The 20438-nt window shown below is 41.4% G+C and overlaps 1 protein-coding gene across 1 annotated transcript in view; it reads right to left on the bottom strand.

The window, feature by feature from the left end:
- Positions 1-1490: 1490 nt before the first annotated feature.
- Positions 1491-20438, bottom strand: part of WDR43 (WD repeat domain 43) — a 47344-nt gene continuing 28396 nt past the window's right edge. Inside the window, exons 10-18 of the mRNA XM_060245305.1 lie at positions 18751-18879; positions 15553-15693; positions 14106-14192; positions 12955-12986; positions 11626-11689; positions 10485-10598; positions 4951-5020; positions 2683-2735; positions 1491-2592 (exon numbers count right to left, since the gene is read on the bottom strand). Coding sequence (XP_060101288.1) covers positions 2470-2592; positions 2683-2735; positions 4951-5020; positions 10485-10598; positions 11626-11689; positions 12955-12986; positions 14106-14192; positions 15553-15693; positions 18751-18879 — 813 coding nt within the window. The 3' untranslated portion in view covers positions 1491-2469. The remainder of the gene's footprint in view (positions 2593-2682; positions 2736-4950; positions 5021-10484; positions 10599-11625; positions 11690-12954; positions 12987-14105; positions 14193-15552; positions 15694-18750; positions 18880-20438) is intronic.

The raw sequence follows: 20438 nt of genomic DNA, 5'->3' as shown, positions 1-20438 counted from the left end.
TAAAAGTACACAAACACACAAAGACATGTAATTCTAGAATATTTGGTACTCTAGGAATCTAAGCACATTCATCACCTGTGTAACAAGCATGTGGTTACTTGAAACAATCTAAGAGTATCAAATCCCATAAACCATCATAGAAAGGAACCGCCAAAGGAATCATGATTGAAAGCAGAGTTTCTAACAGAGTGAAGCAGGCTAGAGAGCAGCATGTCCTATTTTTAGAAAACTTGTATCATTCAGTCAAAAAGAAAATCATAAAAGTTCTGTCAACCACAGAAGTAATAGCAGTATTTTGTCATAAATGGGGAAACAAAAATAATTTTTGCATAACATTGTTCTACAAGATTCAGTATCTTGCTTGCATTAAACAATACACACAGAATTTGTTAAGCCACCCCAGTTGCCTTTCATTTTAAGCAGCTTAATGGCTACAAATCACGTCAGGGCAGTAAGGCAGCTTCTATTATTTATTTAAAACATTTTAATTCCACTTTTCCACCAAATCAGGGTCCAAAAGGTGATGAACAATTTATAAAAATAAACTTTTAAATTATTAAAATACAGATAAAATCAAAGTAAAAACATGTGAACAGCACTTGAAGACGACCAAAAGTCATTATATGGAGTCAAAACAAAAAAGTCTTCACTTGCTGATGAAAGACACTGATGGAGAGACACAGACGACTCTCCCTGGGGAGGGAGTGCCAAAGTTTTGGTGCCATGATAGAGAAGGCCCCTTCTGGTCTCAGATGGCAGGAGCAGCCAAAGCAGGGCCTCCCAGACTCTTAGGATGACCAGTTAGCAGGTACATTCATATGTAGGCCCTAACCCAGAGTGCCAGTCACTGGATGGTTATAGCCTTTGAAGGATAAGCAGAGTGTGCTGAACTTAACTGTTTCTAGGAGTCTTCACCCACCTATACTTGCCAGCCAAAGCAGCCTATACCAGCATCCTCTTTCCTTCATTTTTACCTTCACAACCACCTTCTGAGGCAGGTTATGCTGGATGAGAATGACTGGCTCAAGGTGGCGCAGTAAGTTCCAATGCAGAGTAGGAATTTGACTTCCAGATCCAAGTCCAGCATTCTAATGGCTACATCATATTGGAAGGTTAAGACATTTCTAGTTTCAACCAAGGTTCAAAGAACAACCCAAATGAATTCCTCATCCCTCTCACTGCTTTGGCTTGTCCCGTTTATAGCTAAAAATAAAGGGGGGGGGGGGAGACTTGCTTGAAAATACTGAGGGATCAAAGAGGAAAATTATCTAACTTAGATTTGCAGAAACAATGGACACTGGCGATTTTTAATTCACTCAAAAGCAACAGGTGCCGAGATGAGACTCGCCAATTCTGAGAAGATGCCAGCGTTTTCCTCAAAGCTGGTTACTCTTCAGCTCTTTGTTTTGCTCCCCAGGAATGCAAATGGATGACCCATTGTCTGTACAAAACAAATCACCTATAAACCCACACATGACAGGAGTAGCACGTTTATAAAGGAGAAGCATATTTATTGACTTTACAAAGAGGGCAGTATTTGGTTGCAACAGCTCCAATTATTAGACAAATATAACTGTACATATTGGTGAATGGCTCAAAACTGTTACCTAACCTTGTTCTTAAAAATTGTTTATAGTCATTCAGCTTAACTGAACAAACAGCAATCTCATTTCTGCCCCTAAGATTAAAAATTCATAATAAATGTATAGGATTTGTGTTACATATTCACAAGCATCTGCCCTCCCTTTCATTTTTTTTTTTTAAATCCTCACCCTTACAAAGTCTCTCCGGGTCATCACTAAACTTATATACAAGCTCAGTTAAAACAAGTTAGGAATTACCAATGTGTCCAAAGGGATTTTTTTTAAAGTACAAGCAAAAAGGGCCAATTTACACACACGCATATAAAAAGTCAGTTTGGTTTTTAAAAGTAAAAGTTGTTTTCAACTGGGATGGCATCACATGGTTGCCAAGGCATGAACACTTCTGCTACAGAGGCATGGAAGTGGGCAGGGTGGCAAACTATCAGTAAATTCAACAGCATTATATGTTACAAAAATATTTTTCTTCCCCAAATAGGTGGTGGGAATTGAACTGGTAAGTACTAAGGGCATTCAAGATGAGTGGTCTTCAATCCTTCAGGATTAGGAATTGATAGAACAAAAGCTGCAAGATTACCATCCAGTGGGCCTTGGTAAGATATTCCATCCAAGATGCAACAAGAAATGTCACGTAATAGGGATAATTTGCTTACTATGTAGAAGTGTTTCATTGTGATCCCACGAAGTTTGGGGCAGAGCAATGAAGGCTGGCATGGTCACACATTCTGGGCTAGGAATATGCCTTCTAACATCTGTCAACCAAATACTGAGTCCTTGTGCGATACAAGTGTTTTTCAGTATGGCGATTCATTCAAAGTTTTGGTGGCCAGCCCTTTCTAATAGGTTTGGTTTCTTTTAAAAGTACATATTATTCTTCTTCACTTTCATTTTCTGGGTCCAAATCTGATTCTCCATTGATTTCTTTTTCTACAACCATTTCTTGCTCATTGTCCGATTGTTCCTCTCCCTCATCATCTTCATCCCAGTTCTCCTGCAGTGAACATGTTATTAGTACACCTTTTCAAGCATCTAATTCCAAGGGATCAGGCAACAGATGGAAGATAAATGGACTCTTACTTACATCTGAATCTTTTTCGGCAGCCATCTCATCATCCGAACCTTCCTCTGATGATTCTGTGAGCAGGGGACACAATTCAAATAGTTTTTCAAATAGCTGCCATGAGGGCTGTGTGTTATAGGGTTGTGCTACTTAAGATACTGCTAAGCTTGCTGGGGGTGAATTGTAGATGACTGGGGAAGACAATGGCAAACCACTCATAAAAGTCTGCCAAGAAAACGTCCTGATGTAAAGTCACCCCATGGGTCAGTAACAACCCGGTGCTTGCACAGGGGACTACCTTTACCTTTTTAAAGATGTTACAGTAAATCTGAAGTACTTAAGTTGGTAGGAGATTACAAGAGCTTGCAATTCTAACACAAGCTCACAAACCTTTTAGTAAATTTCAATATTTCAATTTTAATATTAGCATAAAAGCAAAGCCCCATGCTATTCCCTGCAAGGTTGCCTACTTCCAGACACCTTACTCAGAATCTTAAAAACCAGTCAAAAGTTTGGTACCACTGGTAATTTCCATGCATGCAGCAGATTTCTGTCCACTAAGTGCAACTTCTCCACCTTCCCCCTCATCCTGCAGCCCCAGATGTTCCTCAGAGTGCTCCTACTGGAGGACAGGAATCTCCAGGTCAGCATAAGAGAGAAGTTGGAGGTCTGCAACTGGAGGGCAGAATTGGTAAAAATCACCTTGCCTTCAATCCCTGGAAATCCTCTTGTGGAGGATACTGTAACAGGTAGGCCCATGGGCTTGTTTAATAAAGGCTTTGATAGTGTAATATATGTGTAACAAGAAAACCCACTTAAATATTTAGCTTGGACTCAACAAGTAAGCACACCTTTTCCCACATACTCAGGCATACTACACATGCAATAAAGGAAGCACCAGAATGCTGAAATTGTAGATGAAGGATTATGCTTCCAAAATTCTCCTACTTTAATAATTCCCAGTAAATGGGAAACCACTAGAGCAGGGGTGTCAAACTCATTTGTTATGGGACTGGATCTGACATAAATGAGACTTTGTTGGGCCAGGTCATGTCGGGTTGGGCCGAGCCATGCCGGGGTGGGCCATGTGTGGACCTATTTAAGATTAGGAAGCAGAGATATAAATTTTATAAAGAACACAGACAAACACAAATGTATTTTTTTTAAACTTAAACATGCTTAAAACGTTAGCAATCATTGGTTTTAAAGATGCTTTCTTTGTATTTCTCCCATGGGATCCAGGGAAGAACTGGGCAAAGGAAGCTCTGGCTCTTTCCTTCCTTCCCCAGGGGATGGGGGGGGAGCATCAGCCAATAGAAGGAAGAGAGGCTTGGCTCAGTAGCTCTGCTATGCAATTGAGAGAGCCTGGCAAAGCAAGCTATTCCTCCCCCCTTCCTCCCCAAGGGAGGAGCCTCAGCCATTGGAGAAAATAGGTTTTGCTCTGTAGCTCTTTTGCACATGAGCAAGCCTTACAAAGCAAGTTATTATGCAGAAGGAAGCAAGATATAGGGAGAAGGAAGTAGATGATAGCCGATTGCCTGGGCGCCTGATAGGAGCCCTCCCGGGGCCTGATTTGGCCTCCGAACTGCATGTTTTGACACTAGAGCATGCAAAGAGACTAGGCCAAAACCCCACAACATGGCTTTTTTTGACAGGGAGATTTTATAATGGGGAGCATTAAAATATGACCTGCAATTTAATGTAGGGCCAGGGTTCATTTTGTAGAAAAAGAGGTGCTGGAGCTCATTAGCACAACTCATTTGCATATGTCACACACCCCTGACATCACCGGAAGGTGTACTAAATTATATCAGCTCAGCATCTACCGGTACCTTAAAATGTTTCTTGAATTATAATCGTCATTAAAACAAAACTTACTCCCATCATACTTTTAAAATGATTTTTTCCTACTTTTGTGGGGGAAATATTTAAAAAGTGTGTCAAATTTTAGAGTTCAGCAAAATTCTCAAGAGGGGGTTTGAACAATGGAGCCCAGAAGCAAGTATTTCTTTTGGGGGGGGGGGGGGGAGAGAAAGAAAGAAAGAACACAATAAAATTTAGAGGTTCCAGAGCTCCACTCCTGACCTTCTGCCCAAAATAAGGCCTGTGTAGGACAGCCATTTTACCAACTTAGAATTTCATTCTTCTGTATGTGTAGACAAGGCCTCATTTTCAGCTGATAAGACAACTGCAGAAGCACATGTACAACTCTCCATCTGAATCAGAAGGCCAGGAATGAAACACAGTCTCCCAATTACTCCCAAAGCAACTCTGAATTCACCTCCTTACCTTCTTCATATACCAGCTTTGCTGTCTGGTTGACATCGGTTTTATCCTGAGCCTGTTCTAATGCAGCAACCTGTAAACAGATTTGTGGTTATCAGCATGAGCTATGGTAATGTTTTCTAACAAGGTGACTCTACCAGATACACGATGCTCAAGGAATTCACTGTGCAACTTTTTCATATTTTAATCCCAACTGCATTTTATAGCTACATATGAACTATGGTATTTAGAAAGCACTATTATTCAAAACCCTTTCCTTCATCTTTCAGCCAAGTATGGAATAGTACAGTAAGCTCGAGAGTCATGGAGTAAAAGGACAGGTCCTCTTGTGGATCAAAAACTGGCTAATAGGAAGCAGAGAGTGAATGGGCAATCTTCGCGGTGGAGGATGGTAAGCAGTGGGGTGCCGCAGGGCTCAGTACTGGGTCCCATGCTCTTTAACTTGTTCATTAATGATTTGGAGTTGGGAGGAAGCAGTGAAGTGGCCAAGTTTGCAGATGACACTAAATGGTTCAGGGTTGTGAGAACCAGAGAGGATTATGAGGTACTCCAAAGGGATCTGTTGAGGCTGAGTGAGTGGGTGTCAGCGTGGTGGATGAGGTTCAATGTGGCCAAGTGCAAAGTAATGCACATTGGGGCCAAGAATCCCAGCTACAAATACAAGTTGATGGGGTGTGAACTGGCAGAGACTGACCAAGAGAGAGATCCTGGGGTCGTGGTAGATAACTCACTGAAAATGTCAAGACAGTGTGCGATTGCAATAAAAAAGGCCAATGCCATGCTGGGAATTATTAGGAAGGGAGCTGAAAACAAATCAGCCAGTATCATAATGCCCCTGTATAAATCGATGGTGCGTTCTGATTTCGAATACTGTATGCAATTATGATCACCGCACCTCAAAAAGGATATTATAGCATTGGAAAAAGTGCAGAAAAGGGCAACTAGAATGATTAAAGGTTTGGAAAACTTTCCCTATGAAGAAAGGTAAAAACGCTTGGTGCTCTTTAGCTTGGAGAAACGTCGACTGCGGGGTGACATGACAGAGGTTTACAAGATTATGCATGGGATGGAGAAGGTAGAGAAAGAAGTACTTTTCTCCCTTTCTCACAATACAAGAACTCATGGGCATTCAATGAAATTGCTGAGCAGTCAGGTTTGAACGGATAAAAGGAAGTTACTTCTTCACCCAAAGGGTGATTAACATGTGGAATTCACTGCCACAGGAGGTGGTGGCGGCTACAAGCACAGACAGCTTCAAGAGGGGATTGGATAAAAATATGGAGCAGAGGTCTGTCATGATCCTGGGCCGAGCGAGGCCTCCAGGTCCCAGGGAAGCCTGCTTAGGAGTTACTGGGAAAAGCCTACATCTCCCAGGATCCCCTCTGTCCCTCTGATTGGGTAGCAAGGGGTTTGGAGGGAAACAGGCTCTGAGAGGGGTGGGGCCTGGGAAGAGAATATAATGACCAAGCCCAGGAAGTGGGGGTTCTTTCCCTGGAAGGCTAAGATATTGGATTTATATCCCGCCCTTCACTCTGAAGAGTCTCAGAGCGGCTCACAATCTCCTTTACCTTCCTCCCCCACAACAGACACCCTGTGAGGTGGGTGGGGCTGGAGAGGGCTCTCACAGCATCTGCCCTTTCAAGGACAACCTCTCCAGAGCTATGGCTGACCCAAGGCTATTCCAGCAGGTGCAAGTGGAGGAGTGGGGAATCAAACCCGGTTCTCCCAGATAAGAATCCGTGCACTTAACCACTACACCAAATTGGCTAAGCTAGAGGTAAGCTGTGCCTGAAGAGCTTGAGCAGGGGAAATCTCCCGCACCTAACGGAAAGGGTGAGTGCTGGTTAGTAGTTTAGGGACTGAAAGTTAAGACGCGTTAGGACTTTTGTTTATTTTCCCTTCACCCTTTTACTGTTTTATGCACCTTATTAATTTCTATAGTACTGACTTCAAAATAAACCTTTTTGTTGTTGTTCACTCTGCCTGGTCCTTACGCCTATTATTTGATCTAAGCTACAGGAGGCCTGAAGGGCTTGGGAGGGGACTCTGGGCCTTCTCAAGGGGAACCCTTAACCCAGAGTGGTGGCAGCACTTGGTAAGACCCCCGAGTCGTGACAAGGGCCGTCAGTGGCTATTAGCAACAGTATATTACTGGAACTGTCTGGGGCAGTGATGCTCTGTATTCTTGGTGCTTGGGGGGCGGGGCAAAGTGGAAGGGCTTCTAGACCCACTTGTGAACCTCCTGATGGAACTTGGGGGTTTTTTTGGCCACTGTGTGACACAGTGTTGGACTGGATGGGCCACTGGCCTGATCCAACATGGCTTCTCTTATGTTCTTAACAGGATGTTTTACATTTTTTCTCTGTGTACTTGTGTATGCCTGCCACTTTGTGCCTTTGATGAAATAGGGTCCAGTTCACAAAAACATCTGAGTATGGTCCAGACTACATTTCTTCATCAGCTAAAATGGACTTTCACAAGGGGCCCTGAAGAACAACAGATTCTCCTCTCATGGAGTATCGAGCAACTAAAATCATATACACATTTCACTTTGAATAACTGTTATCAATTATTGCTCCAAAAGAACCATATATTTACACAGGTTTTCAGTGCATTACTACTACGTGGCAAGGGTCTGCAAAGAAAACGGGAACTGGTGGAAATTGCCAATTTTGTTAGGATCCAAACCAGTGTCATAGTAAAACTAATAACTGCTCATCTTTGATGTGCCACAGGACTATTTCAGAAATAGTGTTCAGTGGCATGATGCTATTAAAACCACAGTATTATTCCCTACACTTAAGAAAAAAAGCAACACAGAGGGAAACAAAATTTCTTGATGCAGAAACTTGCATACACTCACATAAGTTTTTATCCTATAGACTGCTACCTTTGCTTCTTTAGTATAAGCATCCCACAGCCCCTTCCCATTTCAAAAAAACACGAAATGATGGGTTCAGCACTATTAACATGGCTACAAAAGCAATTACACTAAACTTCCAGATGTTGCATTGTAATAGGTATCACAAACAGAATGCAAAAGCTCAAAAAGTATTGGGATGACCAAAAGCATCAACAAAAGTCAACAAGCTGCCACAAAGCATATTTCATAACAGGGGAAGCCAAATTTGCTTAATGTGAGAGCCACCTAGATTAATTTTATCAGATGTGTGAGAGCCAGAAGACATGATCGTCAGATGCTTGAAGGAAGGAAAATAGATGAGGGAGGAAGAGATGGAAAGAAAGCAACTTTAACTGTAAATGCCAATGGCTGGCTTGACTTGGACAAGGGATTTAAAGAGACAAATGCCTTCTCCAAGCTTGCCAACAGGGCAGGGTGGTGGGGGCTACGAGAGCCACACAATAAGTGCGAAAGAGCCACATGTGGTTCCCAAATCAGTTTGGCCACCCTTGTTCTATAACAAGCACTGTAGATGCAAATGTTTGAACGGGTTTTGTTCCTAATAGATTCCAAATAGTTGTTACTAGAGATGAGCACAAACTGGGGAAACAGAGGTTAGTTTTGCTTCATGGGGCCATGACGAGCCTCCCTGGTTATCAGACTGGTTTGTTTCATGTTCGTTACCCAGAGAACTTGCTGCTTGGACTTCACTCATGTTCAGTGTGACTTTCAAAAACCATTTAAAAGGGTGTTCCCTTTAAATGGTTTTTACAAGGCACATCATGAGCAAATGAAGTCCAAGTGGTGAGTTTTCACTCACTTCCAGGTGAACTTGCTGCTTAGAATCATAGAATCACAGAGCTGGAATGGACCTCCAGGGTCATCTAGTCCAGCACAACGCAAGAAATTCACAAATACCTCCCCCACACACATACATCTCCAGTAGCCCGATCCATATCCAGAAGATCCCCAAAGCCTCCAGAATCCTTGGCCAAAATGGTCTGGAGAAAAATTGCTGCCTGACCTCAAAGTGGTGACTAGCATTTCTCTGGGGGTGTAAAGGCCACAGGAACTAAGCACTGATGCAACCCTTCCTGCCATCCTTCTCATGATCGGCCTAATTCACAGAATCAGTACTGCAGTCAGATGGCCATCTAGCCATTGTTTAAAAACCTCCAAGGAAGGAGAGCCCACCACCTACTCCCAAGGAAGCTGTTCTACCTAGGAACTGATAAGTCAGAAAGTTCTTCGTAATGTTGAGCAGAAAACTCTTTTGATTTAATTTCATCCCAATGGTTATGGTCCAACCTTCTAGGGCAACAGAAAACAATTCCGCACCATCCTCTATGTGACAGCCCTTCAAGTACTTCAAGATTGTGATTATATCACCTCCAGGCTAAACATACCCAACCAAACTCCTTCAATTTTTCCTCATAGGACTTGGGTCTCCAGACCTGTCACCAGCTTTGTTGCCCTCCTCTGGACACATTCCAGTTTGCCCAACAGAGTGCCCAACAAAGCTCACAAGTCATTTCAGCAGTCCCTTGGAAGGGGAGTGAAAGGGATCATTGAAATGGCTTGTATCTATTTCAGCCTAACAGCTGACAGATGCACCAGCCCTGCTGTTAGGCAGCAATGGATGCAAGCCATTTCAGTGATCCTTTTTGCTCCCCCTACTACCGACCATGAGCTCCACAAACCTCCAAAAAACCACATGGAGGCTCATGGCTGGGTTGTGGATAGGAATGGGCACAAACTGTGGTTCATGATCTACAACCCGATGATTTTTTTGTTATAATTTAGGGTCATGGGGAGGTTCATGTCCTATCCCTAATCTTTACTAAGGATCAATCTTAATTGATACAGAAGCATAATTAAAGTGTTCGAACATCCTAATATTTGTAAATGTAATGTTGCTTGCTACAGTCTATGAACTCATGTTATTGGTAGCTTATATATTTCACTTCAAATGTGAAATCAGGCAAATTAATTTTAATACACTGGAAATCAGCAGCATCACTGATCTTGAATACTATATAGAAAAGGGAAGGATTGTGGCTCAGTGGTTAAGCATCTACTTTGCATGCAGAAGGTCCCAGGTTCAAACCCCAGCATCTCCAGCCAAGCAGATCAGGTAGGAGATGATGTCAAAGACCTTTGCCTGAGACCCTGAAGATCCACTGCCTGTATGAGTACATAATAACAGACTCTGATGGACTAATGAAATGATTCAGTATAGATTTATGTGTTCAGTTTGGGATACTGAATTGATGAGATTGCATGAACACTGTTGCAGACAAAAACTGCTTCTTCATGAACCAGAGGCTATGCTCAGTAAAGGGTGACATGCTCCAGAACTGAAACAGTATTTTCATATTCTGAGGTTAAATTGAAGAACTCCAGGAGTAACTATTTTAAACAGCAATCGTCTTGACTCTTCTGGAAAATCCATTTGATAAAAAGGCAGAGTTGTTTTTTTGTTTTATAGTGCCCATATTACATCACATTCTTAATTCTGGAACATCTGACAGACTTCTCAAACTTCCCCAATTTTGATAGTGTGCCTCACTGTAAACATATATAATCATAAGCTATATCCTTCCTATACACCACCACGCTACCAGCATCGACACACCTGTGTGATAAGAAGATAGAGTTTCCCATGTAGGCGAGAGAGTTTCTGCAAAGTCTTCACTCTGCTCTCCATCAACTGATATAGCGTTCCCAGCTGGGGGACCAGATTGGGCAACTAGAAAGGGAAAAAATTGTCACATCAGTCACATAATTTGCTTGGTCTCTTAATAAGAACCAGAAAGATTTAGAAGTGGGTCTGATTAGGATCTGGGAGAGCCAGGTCTGAATCCCCACTCTGCCATGAAAACTTGCTAGGTGATCTTAAGCCACTCAAACACTCGTAGCCTAACTTACATTACAGGGTTGTTGCTAAGAGGATAAAATGGAGGAAGAGAGAATTTTATAAGCCACTTTCATTGCCCAGTGGGAAAAACTGGGATATACATGAACATGGGAACAATTTTCAGACTTAATGTATTGTTACTGCATACCTCTTTTAAGTTCACAGCTTTCCTCACTTCCCTTTTCAGTTTACCCTTTTGTGACATCCAGTATATACATGCTGCACTACTCATTTGCTCAGATCTTCCCACCCCCTTGTGATCCTCATTTTAAAGTATGCTGTACTGTAAACCAAGCCTCCTGATCAGCACTGCATGACATTCTTAGCTTCTGGAAAAATAGCTGAGGTAAAGCTTGCATGGCTGCTGATCAGAACAACTCCATTACAGTAAAAGCACATAACGGATATTCAAACATTCATGGCAAGTCAATAGCAGAGTTTGCTACATTCTATAGCATCCTCCCTGCTCTTTCTCCTTCACTTTGTCATGTTATTACTGACTGTGCATGGCATGTGGCTGGCCCTAAGAAACCAACTCAAGTTGTGAAACAATTGTTCATGCAAAAAATCCATTGTACTACTGCACAAATTTTTCCCTCCTGGCAAACAAGTCAGATACACTGAATATGAACACCTAAAGCTTGAAAAAATAAATCATATATTCAGCCATTAAAAGCAAAAGCATTACACTGGGTGGAGAGACAATATTCAGCCTACAGGTCATACTTAGAACCAGTACACATCAAATATGGAGACAGGATCTCAAAAAGACATCTACTTTGCAATTAATTTAGTTTGAATATTTAATTATCAAGTACAACTTTTAACAGATCTGGTCATCAGCGAGCAATGTGCTTACTGTTGAAAGGTAAGATGCATGTGTAGTTAAAACAGACTTCAGCCATCGAACCATTTGTGAGGCACTGGAAAAATACAATAAAGGGAAACTCAGGGTTATACAAAGGTAAAAATACTTCATACCTAAAGATGATTAAATTAAATTAAATAAATAAATGATAAACCCAAGTTACACAAGAATACACAAATAACCATCACAAGTCAACAGTATTCATTATACAACATTTGTGATCTGCAAGGTAGGGTTTTCAAATTGGAGGAGGTGAAGTAACAGGATCACTCCCACATCTTATATCTTCCAAAAGTTGCTTAACAGAGCAGGGGTGGCCAAACTGTGGTTCAGGTGCTACATGTTGCTCTTTCACACATATTGTGCGGCTCTCAAAGCCCCCACTTCCCTGTTGGCAAGCTTGCAGAAGGCATTTAAAGTTGCTTTCTTTCCACCTCTCCTCCACTCTCCCCCATCTATTTCCTCCCTCCTTCCCTGTTCTCAAATACCTGATTTCATATCTTGCGGCTCTCAAACATCTGATTATTATATTTATTTATTTAATTTGATTTCTATTCTACCCTCCCTGCCGAAGCAGGCTCAGGGCGGCTCACAACATAAAATCCCACAAACAATTAAATTAATGAGTATTAAAATTCCACATTCAGTGATAAAATAAATATACAATGATTCTACGTGGCTCTTACATTAAGGAAGTTTGGCCACCCTTGATATAGAGTGATCAGTGGCGCACCTAGCCCAGTACTGTCTCCTCTGACTGGCCTTGGTTTTCCAGGGTCTTTTCACAGATCAACTAGGCAAGTTTCCAAGTTATGGCAAAGTTCTCCACTTGAAGTTGGACAAGACAGGTATTGGCCTTATTTAAAGATATAACTAAAGACCACCACTCAGCTACCGCACCCCAGTTTACAATATAGGATAATACTGCAGGTAACAAGATAGTATAGTTGGGGATGGATCCCACCAGCTTTTCCACTCAATCTCAGCTGATTTCCTTCCTTATTACAACCTCCATTCCATGTTTCTTTTCTCCATTCAGGTCCCATGATTATCACCATCATCACCATACAGGTCCCATGATTATCACATTCAAGCAGAACTAGTCATACTTAAAATTAACAACACTTCTAAAGAAGTCTAAAGCTGGACAAGAGCAGCACTGTTTATTACAGTGTACAGCAACAGAAGTCTTCCTTTTTAAATGCAACAGAAGAAAAGTATTACTTTTTAAATGTAAGATTGATCGTTTATGTTATTATGCTAATAAAAGCTGTTGTTGTTAAATGCAAGCTATTTCAGATTCAGGGCATTTTTGCTTACCTGTATGGGTGACCTTGCAATCTTTTTGTCAGCTGGGGGGGGGGGAGAAGAATTAAAGAGAAAAGAGCACCGAGATGTTATCAGACTAATACAATCAGGTTTTTTCCCCAGCAATGCTCACATACATAAATTGTTAAGCATTCGAATGTTTCAAAACGATTTTTTATGAACCAGGGCTTCTGCTGGTTACTCTACTTTAGCCAGAGTATAACAGAAATCTCAAGTAGGGAATATGCAAGGACATGTGGGGGCATCTCATTTCCCTCATATCCTCCTCCCACACTATTTCTGCTTTCCTATCTGGTAGTACCCATAGCTTATCCATTTCCTGCTTCCTTCTCACTCACTCACCAACCTACTTTTTATCTGCCCTCCCCCTTCAGCTATGGTTAGTTATTTCTTTAATTCATTTATATTTCACCTGTCACCACAAAGGGGTAGGTTAGGCTGAGTGTCTTGATTGGCCCAAAGTCACCCAGTGAGCTTCAACAGCAGAGTGGGAATTCAAAGCTAGATCTCCCAGATACTGATCTGAAACCCTGACCCCTTTACCACACTGGTTATCGTGAGGTAGCTCCTGCTGAACAGCAACCAGCCAGGCCTGGCTGAATCATGCAAGTTGGATGGTAGCAAGTCCTTATTCAGGAGGTTGCTGTCAGGCCTGGTCTCAATGAGTCCTCCCTCAAAAGTCAAAACGTCCATGGAAAGGGTCCTCCCCTCAGCCTTGTACTGACAGAAACCAAGGCTGGCAATGACACTGAGGTTGCCTAGCAGTGGCTGCTGAGGAAATTTTGTTACACACACACACATATACACACATTTCAGATTATTTTGCAAACCGGGGGGGGGGAGGGTTTTTTTTGGCTTTTTTCAGATTTACAGAAAGACATGCCTGTTCATGGCTCCAGTCTCCAGATTTAAGTGCCCACAGATAGGATCATGTTGAGAATTAAAAATACTAATTCCCAGGATATACAAACTGGATCTTGGTGTCACATCAGTTTTCTCAGGACAAGATATGGCTGTCTTGTGGTATATAAACTACTCATGTTTCATTAACCATCTCTCTTAAAGTTTGCTTTCACCTTAACATGGAAAAGGCTGTGGATTTATCTGGATTTTGATATTACATTAGCTACATGAGAGCTTACCTCATGCAACAGTGGAATGACAGCATGTACCGGTATTCTGGCTACAGTTTTCTTTATTACCACTTCCTTCTTGACTTGAAGCACCTTCTGTTGAAGAAAAAAAATTCAACCCAAAACTTAACAAGTTAAGCTTGACACCCAAAAGGCGAAAACACAAAGACCCAATATAACATACCGGGTATTTAAAATATATGCTCTATATATGTAGACTCTCAGACTTCAGCTGAGTGGTCCTGAGTTCAAATCTCTACCAAGCCTTGAAACTTACCAAGTGTATATTTCTCATTCTCTCTCTCTCAAACATACACACTCACAGTGTAGCACTGTGAAAAATATTTTACTTCTGATTATTAGCTGCATATAGGTTTTGGAACCACATTACTGTGAAGAGAACCATACAAAATTTAATCACTGTTCTTCATATTTGCTTGTGAATTGTTTATGCTTCTCATTTTTGTAAAGAATCCATAGAATTATAGAGTTGGCGGTGGCCTCCTGGGTCATCTAATCAAACCACAATGCTGGAAATTCACAAATACCTCCCCACCCCCCAGCAAGTGACTCCTGCTCCAAGTCTAGAAGATGGCAAAAAAAAGAAAATTCTCCAGGATCCCTGGCAAAATTGCCCTGGAGAAAAAATGCTGCCTGCCCCCAAAGTGGCGAAAAGCATCTCACTGGGCATGTAAGAAGGCAACACAATAATGAAGCACTGAGGCAACCCTGAGAACTAAGCACTGATGCAATTCAAACCAAGTTCTCCTTAGGTTATGTATTTATTTATTTATTTAATCAGATTTGTATCCTGCCCTCCCCTTTGCAGGCTCAGGCCAGCTAGCAACATTTTAAAACAATTCAGTTTAAAAACAAGACAATATAATAAAACAACAATATAACAATTTACAAAACTATAAACTGATCATCCAAGATTCATTTACCATTGCTGCTATTATTGCTTTGGTGTTCACATATTGCTGACATTATTACTGCTGTTGTGTTGGAGCTCAGTTGTTATTATCATAGTGCCGGTCGGGCTCTCAGAGCTATGTAGCAGTTGCCTGCCTCAGGTGTTAAATGCAAGCTGAAAGAGTTCGGTCTTGCAGGCCCTGTGGAACTGTACCAGGTCCCGCAGAGCTCTGATTTCTTCTGGGAGGGCATTCCACCATGTGAGAGCCGCCACAGAAAAAGCCTTGGCCAACCGCACTTCTTTTGGCTCAGGGATTGTTAAAAGATTTTGAGAGCCTGAGCATAGTGCCCGCTGGGGTACATATGGGGAAAGGCGGTCTCGAAGGTAAGCAGGGCCCCAGGCCATACAGGGCATTAAAGGTTAAAACCAGCACCTTGAAGCGAACCCAGAATGCCACACACATTCATGTACAGCCCCACATGCCTGCTTTCAAGTTATTAGGCCTCATCAGACGTTCATGCCCATCTCCCAAGAGATTCTTACATTTAAGATCTGAGGATCACTGCTTTCCAAACCCTGAACTAAGAGCACTGCAAAATTGTCAGTCTGTGGAAGGCCTCCTGATGGCGATTTTATTTTCATCACATCAATATCCATTGCACCAAGGCGGTCTTCAATGCTCTCCTATACAAGGGGGAAAAAACACCATTATTAAGAGGTGACACAAAGGGCTATGTCCTCACATAATCAACTTTTAAAAGTACTTTTTGATGCAGTACTTTTAAAGTACTAAGCTATAACTGGATGGATACACTAAACTGGTTTGCTTCTGCTATAGACTTTTCTCTTGACTTTGCTTGTGAAACTAGAAGCCTTCTAGCTTAAAACCGACGGATACGCTCTATTTCATGGAACTACATCATGCTCCATGTGAGGAGGAATTTTCTTCATTTCTGACAAGTGAGGTGGTTAAGCACAGTACATAGAGAACAGAGCTCCAAAATTTCTTGTTTTCTGAAGCCCTGACAACTCTGCAATTTGTGATGGATGCTACTATGGGATATGATTCTTGGGGGCAGGACCTAATTTTGCCTATGTAAAGCCCATATACACAGGCACTGCTACATAAGTTAACACCACCGGTGCAAATGGAAACATGGTGTGGTGGCCACCAATGCATTCATCCTTTAGTGATTTTTAAGTCCTCTATGGCTGCTTCTGGGGGAGGGGGTCCCCACATAGAATGTAGGAAGCCCTAAAATTTATGTTCCATGTATGATCACTTTTAATCCAAAATCGTTTTTCTCTAGTTGAAAGGAGGACCTATGGGATGGCTGTGAATGAAGTATCTGTCTGGAGACCCCACTCAACAGCCATCATGTGGCTGAAGAGGGTGGGGCTAAGAAGTTTTCAGAATGGCACAGCTCAGCTAGTTATTGTGTATCATTCTTCACCTTTTAACTCCTTGAAGGGCTTTTTCCCCATTCCCATGCTGAGAAAGTATGTACTGTTATGGAAAAGGAATGGTCCTGAACTATGGAGGAGCCTAACATAATTACTTCTGCACAGGCACGGAGGAACAGCAATGAGTAATACAAGAACAAGAGTGTGTGGATGCTGTTCTCACCTGCTGCCACATGGCTTACTGCTGTGGTGTGTTTTTACATTCCCTCTGGAAGCAGCCTATATTGACTAGTCTTCTAGAGAACATTAAAGTGTCAGTTATAAACAAAGAACTGTACAAGCCCATTATAATCCTGGTACCACCATATACCCCTGCAAATATAAATATATACACACGGACATATATATGTACGTACAGAAAATTTTATTGTGTGTGTTTCAGAGCACTAGGACTTTCAAATTTTCTTTGGAACCCAACATATATATATGCAAGATAAATACTGAACAAGCACTCTAACATTTTGTTCGTAACTGTTATTTAGGACAGCAGAATAAGTAATGTTCCGTACCTTTAGGAGCCGTTGCCTTAACAATTCTCCAGCTGCATTTTATCTCAATATTACAAATATTAAAAACAACAGGTTTGGATTTAACCTTCCTCCCAGATATTACAAACTTTAAAGAATAATATTTTATTTTATTTTACAACAAAAAGGAACAGTATATTTGGTTTTATTGACCCCAAAAACATATGGTTTGACACCAGTATGAGCACAGAAAAATAGAATCACAGAGGTGGAAGGGGCCATACAGGCCACCTAGTCCAACCCACTGTTCAATGCAAGATCAGCTTAGAGCATCCCTGACAAGTGTATGAACAGCTGCTGCTTAAAGACTGCCAGGGAGGGGGAGCTCACCACCTCCCTCGGTAGGTGATTCCACTGTTAAACAGCTCTGACGCCTGCTCCACACCCAGAGCATTGCAAAAAACTTCCAGGATCCCTGGCCAGACTGGTCTGGAGAAAAATTGCTGCCTGACTTCAAAGTGGTGACCAGCATTTCCTCAGATGTGTAAGAAAGGCCACAAGAACTAAGTACTGATGCAACCCTTTCTGCCATTCTTCTCATGATCGGCCTAATTCACAGAATCAGCATTGCTGCCAGATGGCCATCTAGCCCTTGTTTAAAAACCTCCAAAGAAGGAGAACCCACAACCTCCAGAGGAAGCCTGTTCCACTGAGAAATCACTCTGTCAGGAAGTTCTTCCTAATGTTTAGCTGGAAACTCTCGTGATTTAATTTCAACCCAATGGTTCTGGACTGACCTTCCAGGGCAACCAAAAACAACTCCACACCAAGTACCTGAAGATGGTGATCGTATCACCTTTCAGTCATCTCCTCTCCAGACTAAACATACCCAGCTCCTTCAATTTTTCCTCTCCAGACCCTTCACCATCTTCATTGCCCTCCTCTATACACGTTCCAGCTTGACTATATCCTTCGTAAATTATGGTGCCCAAAACGGAACACAATACTCTAGGTAGGGTTACCAAGCCTAAATCAGAAAATACGTGGGGACTTTGTAAGTGGGGCCAGGAGACTTTGAGAGTGGAGTCAGGAAACCTTCCCATTCCCTGAAATAAATAAAAATACAGCAGTGCATTTCCCCTGAATCCATTTCCTCAGCCCCCAGCACTTCCACTCTCTCTCTCTCTCTCTCTCTCTCTCTCACACACACACACAGACTCACACAGCAGCCAAAAAGAGCAGTTTGGAAGCACACACTTTGTGGTCTCACTGGGGCAATTTACTCACCATAGAAGTTGTTGACTGTTTAGTCAACAAAAAAGCAAATGGTCTGAAGATCACAGAACATCAATATAAGCTTTACATAAGCTATAATCATTTTACACAGAGAACTGATGATTTCACATACAGCTGATGAAAATATCAAATGATCAATAGGACCATACGAAATTTCCACCACAAGGGCCTTCATCGGTGGTCAATAATACTATTATAAATAAATACACATCCAGAAGCAAATATATATAAAAACTGAAGCTAGATATTGCTTTCTGAAAATGTACAAAAAAGAAAAGACCAAAAATTATTATAATAAATAGAAGTAATAAATAACTATTGATCTTGAGAAATTCTCTTCCCCATGTCCAGTGTTTTTAACAGCATGCTTAATTCTTCACAGGTGGATAATTCAGATTTTTTTTTGACAGTCAGTCAAAAAAGGTTGTTTACCTGTGGTCTAAAGCACAGTAAATAGATGATAAAGGATATAAAAAGGGATGCGCTATTACACAAAAGCAAAACACCGATTTACCTCTTTGCCACCCGGCTTCCTTTTATTTTCAACTTTCTCTCTGCAAGATGAAGATCTGATAGCTGCACTATGCCCAGGAATTCCAGGTATTAGCATTTTGGCTTCAGAGTTGACTATGGGAGTCTTCACCTAATTAAAAAAGACAACCTTATATGAATACACATTCCAGTTTGATGGCCTTCCATGTTTTGCAATAACTGATCAACTCCAGGATGTAGACAAGACACTGAAACAAAGTTTCCATAGAGGACACAGAAAGAACACACACAAGGCTTATGTAACTAGTGAAGACTTAATGTTTACAAAGGCCATTTATTTCCTGGTGGAGTCTGGGAGGAAGAAACAGCAGGAGGTCTGCAAACATGGCTTCAGGGATTGTTGCAGTTTGAATTCTGGGGCCAAGTGATGAAACATGTAAGACTAGTTTCCTTTGTAAGACGCTGTAGTCAGTTCTTTGGGAAACCTAGGGGACACCTTTGAACTCCATTATAACAGTTTGTGTAAATACTTTTAAATATTGACCCCAGAGCTCAGTTAATGCTTTATAGTGGGATAAACCTTTATTTAGAAGAGACACAGTGTGCTGCAGTGGGTAGAGTGATGGATAAGATCTGTTCAATCCCAGATTTGCCAGAGCTCTGCTGGACAACCTGTGCCTCTCTTAGACTAGCCTATTCCTACTTAAAATTGCTAGGATAAAATGGATGGGAGAACCATGTATGCCAGCCTGAGCTTTGAGGAGGAAAGAGATGAAAAAGTGATATTTACTACATGCAAAATAAATGCTAAGCGCAAGCTGGTGTTCCACCTGCAAGTTCAGCCATGCAGGCTATTTTTTTTTTAATTCCCTTTATTCCTACATATTCACTCATTCTGCAGGGCAGAAAGTGAGGTGGACATATGTCTAGAACGGTATAAATAAAATACAAAAGCTGGTAGGAAAAGGAATAATGGAAATAAATAAGCTATTCTCCATAGAAGCAAAACTGCAAGGAAAATACCGTGTTAAAATACATGACTACTTTGCTAAAATTCACACATTTTCCAACCGAAGACGGAGAAGCGAACTAGATGATTTGGTTAGATTACTGCCCTAGGAAACTGAAGGCCAGTGCACAAATGAACTGAATTACCCTGGCGACAGTGTTAATGAACAAATATCTGTCTACAAACGTAGTCACTGTTATGGCTAAAGTGAATACATCAAAAACAGTGACCAATCTTAATTACAGGTCAGCTTATTTTATATATTATTTCAAACATTTATAGACTACTTTGAGTCATTGACTAAAGAAAGGTAGACTACAAATGCCTGAATGAAAAAATAAAATTAACTTTTAAACAGCTGTCTGACATACAAGTCCTTAGCTGCTCCAGTGAAGTTGCTACATGCCTAACCATACATACTGTACTAATTACAGTGGAGGTGTACACCAGATCTCCCTAGGATGCCACAAGCTGCTAAGAGACATGCAAGCTTGTCGGTTCTGTCTTCCAGTAAAGAGTTTTGCAAATTCTTTATTAAATCAGGATATTAAGCCTAGCTCGACTGATTACTCCTTCCATTAAACATTCATTGAAAATGTCAAAAACCAGTAAACCTTCCTGTGTGCTTTCTGCATTTGAACTCATAAGAACTGTAGCAAAACCCATATGGCCTTCCTCTTGTTTATTCTACTCTGAGACCT

The sequence above is a fragment of the Heteronotia binoei genome, chromosome 1 (genome assembly GCF_032191835.1).
Source record: "Heteronotia binoei isolate CCM8104 ecotype False Entrance Well chromosome 1, APGP_CSIRO_Hbin_v1, whole genome shotgun sequence".
NCBI classification, from domain to species: domain Eukaryota; kingdom Metazoa; phylum Chordata; class Lepidosauria; order Squamata; family Gekkonidae; genus Heteronotia; species Heteronotia binoei.
The sequence above is the reverse complement of the archived record's forward strand: the minus strand, read 5'-3'. Positions and strand labels throughout refer to the sequence as shown.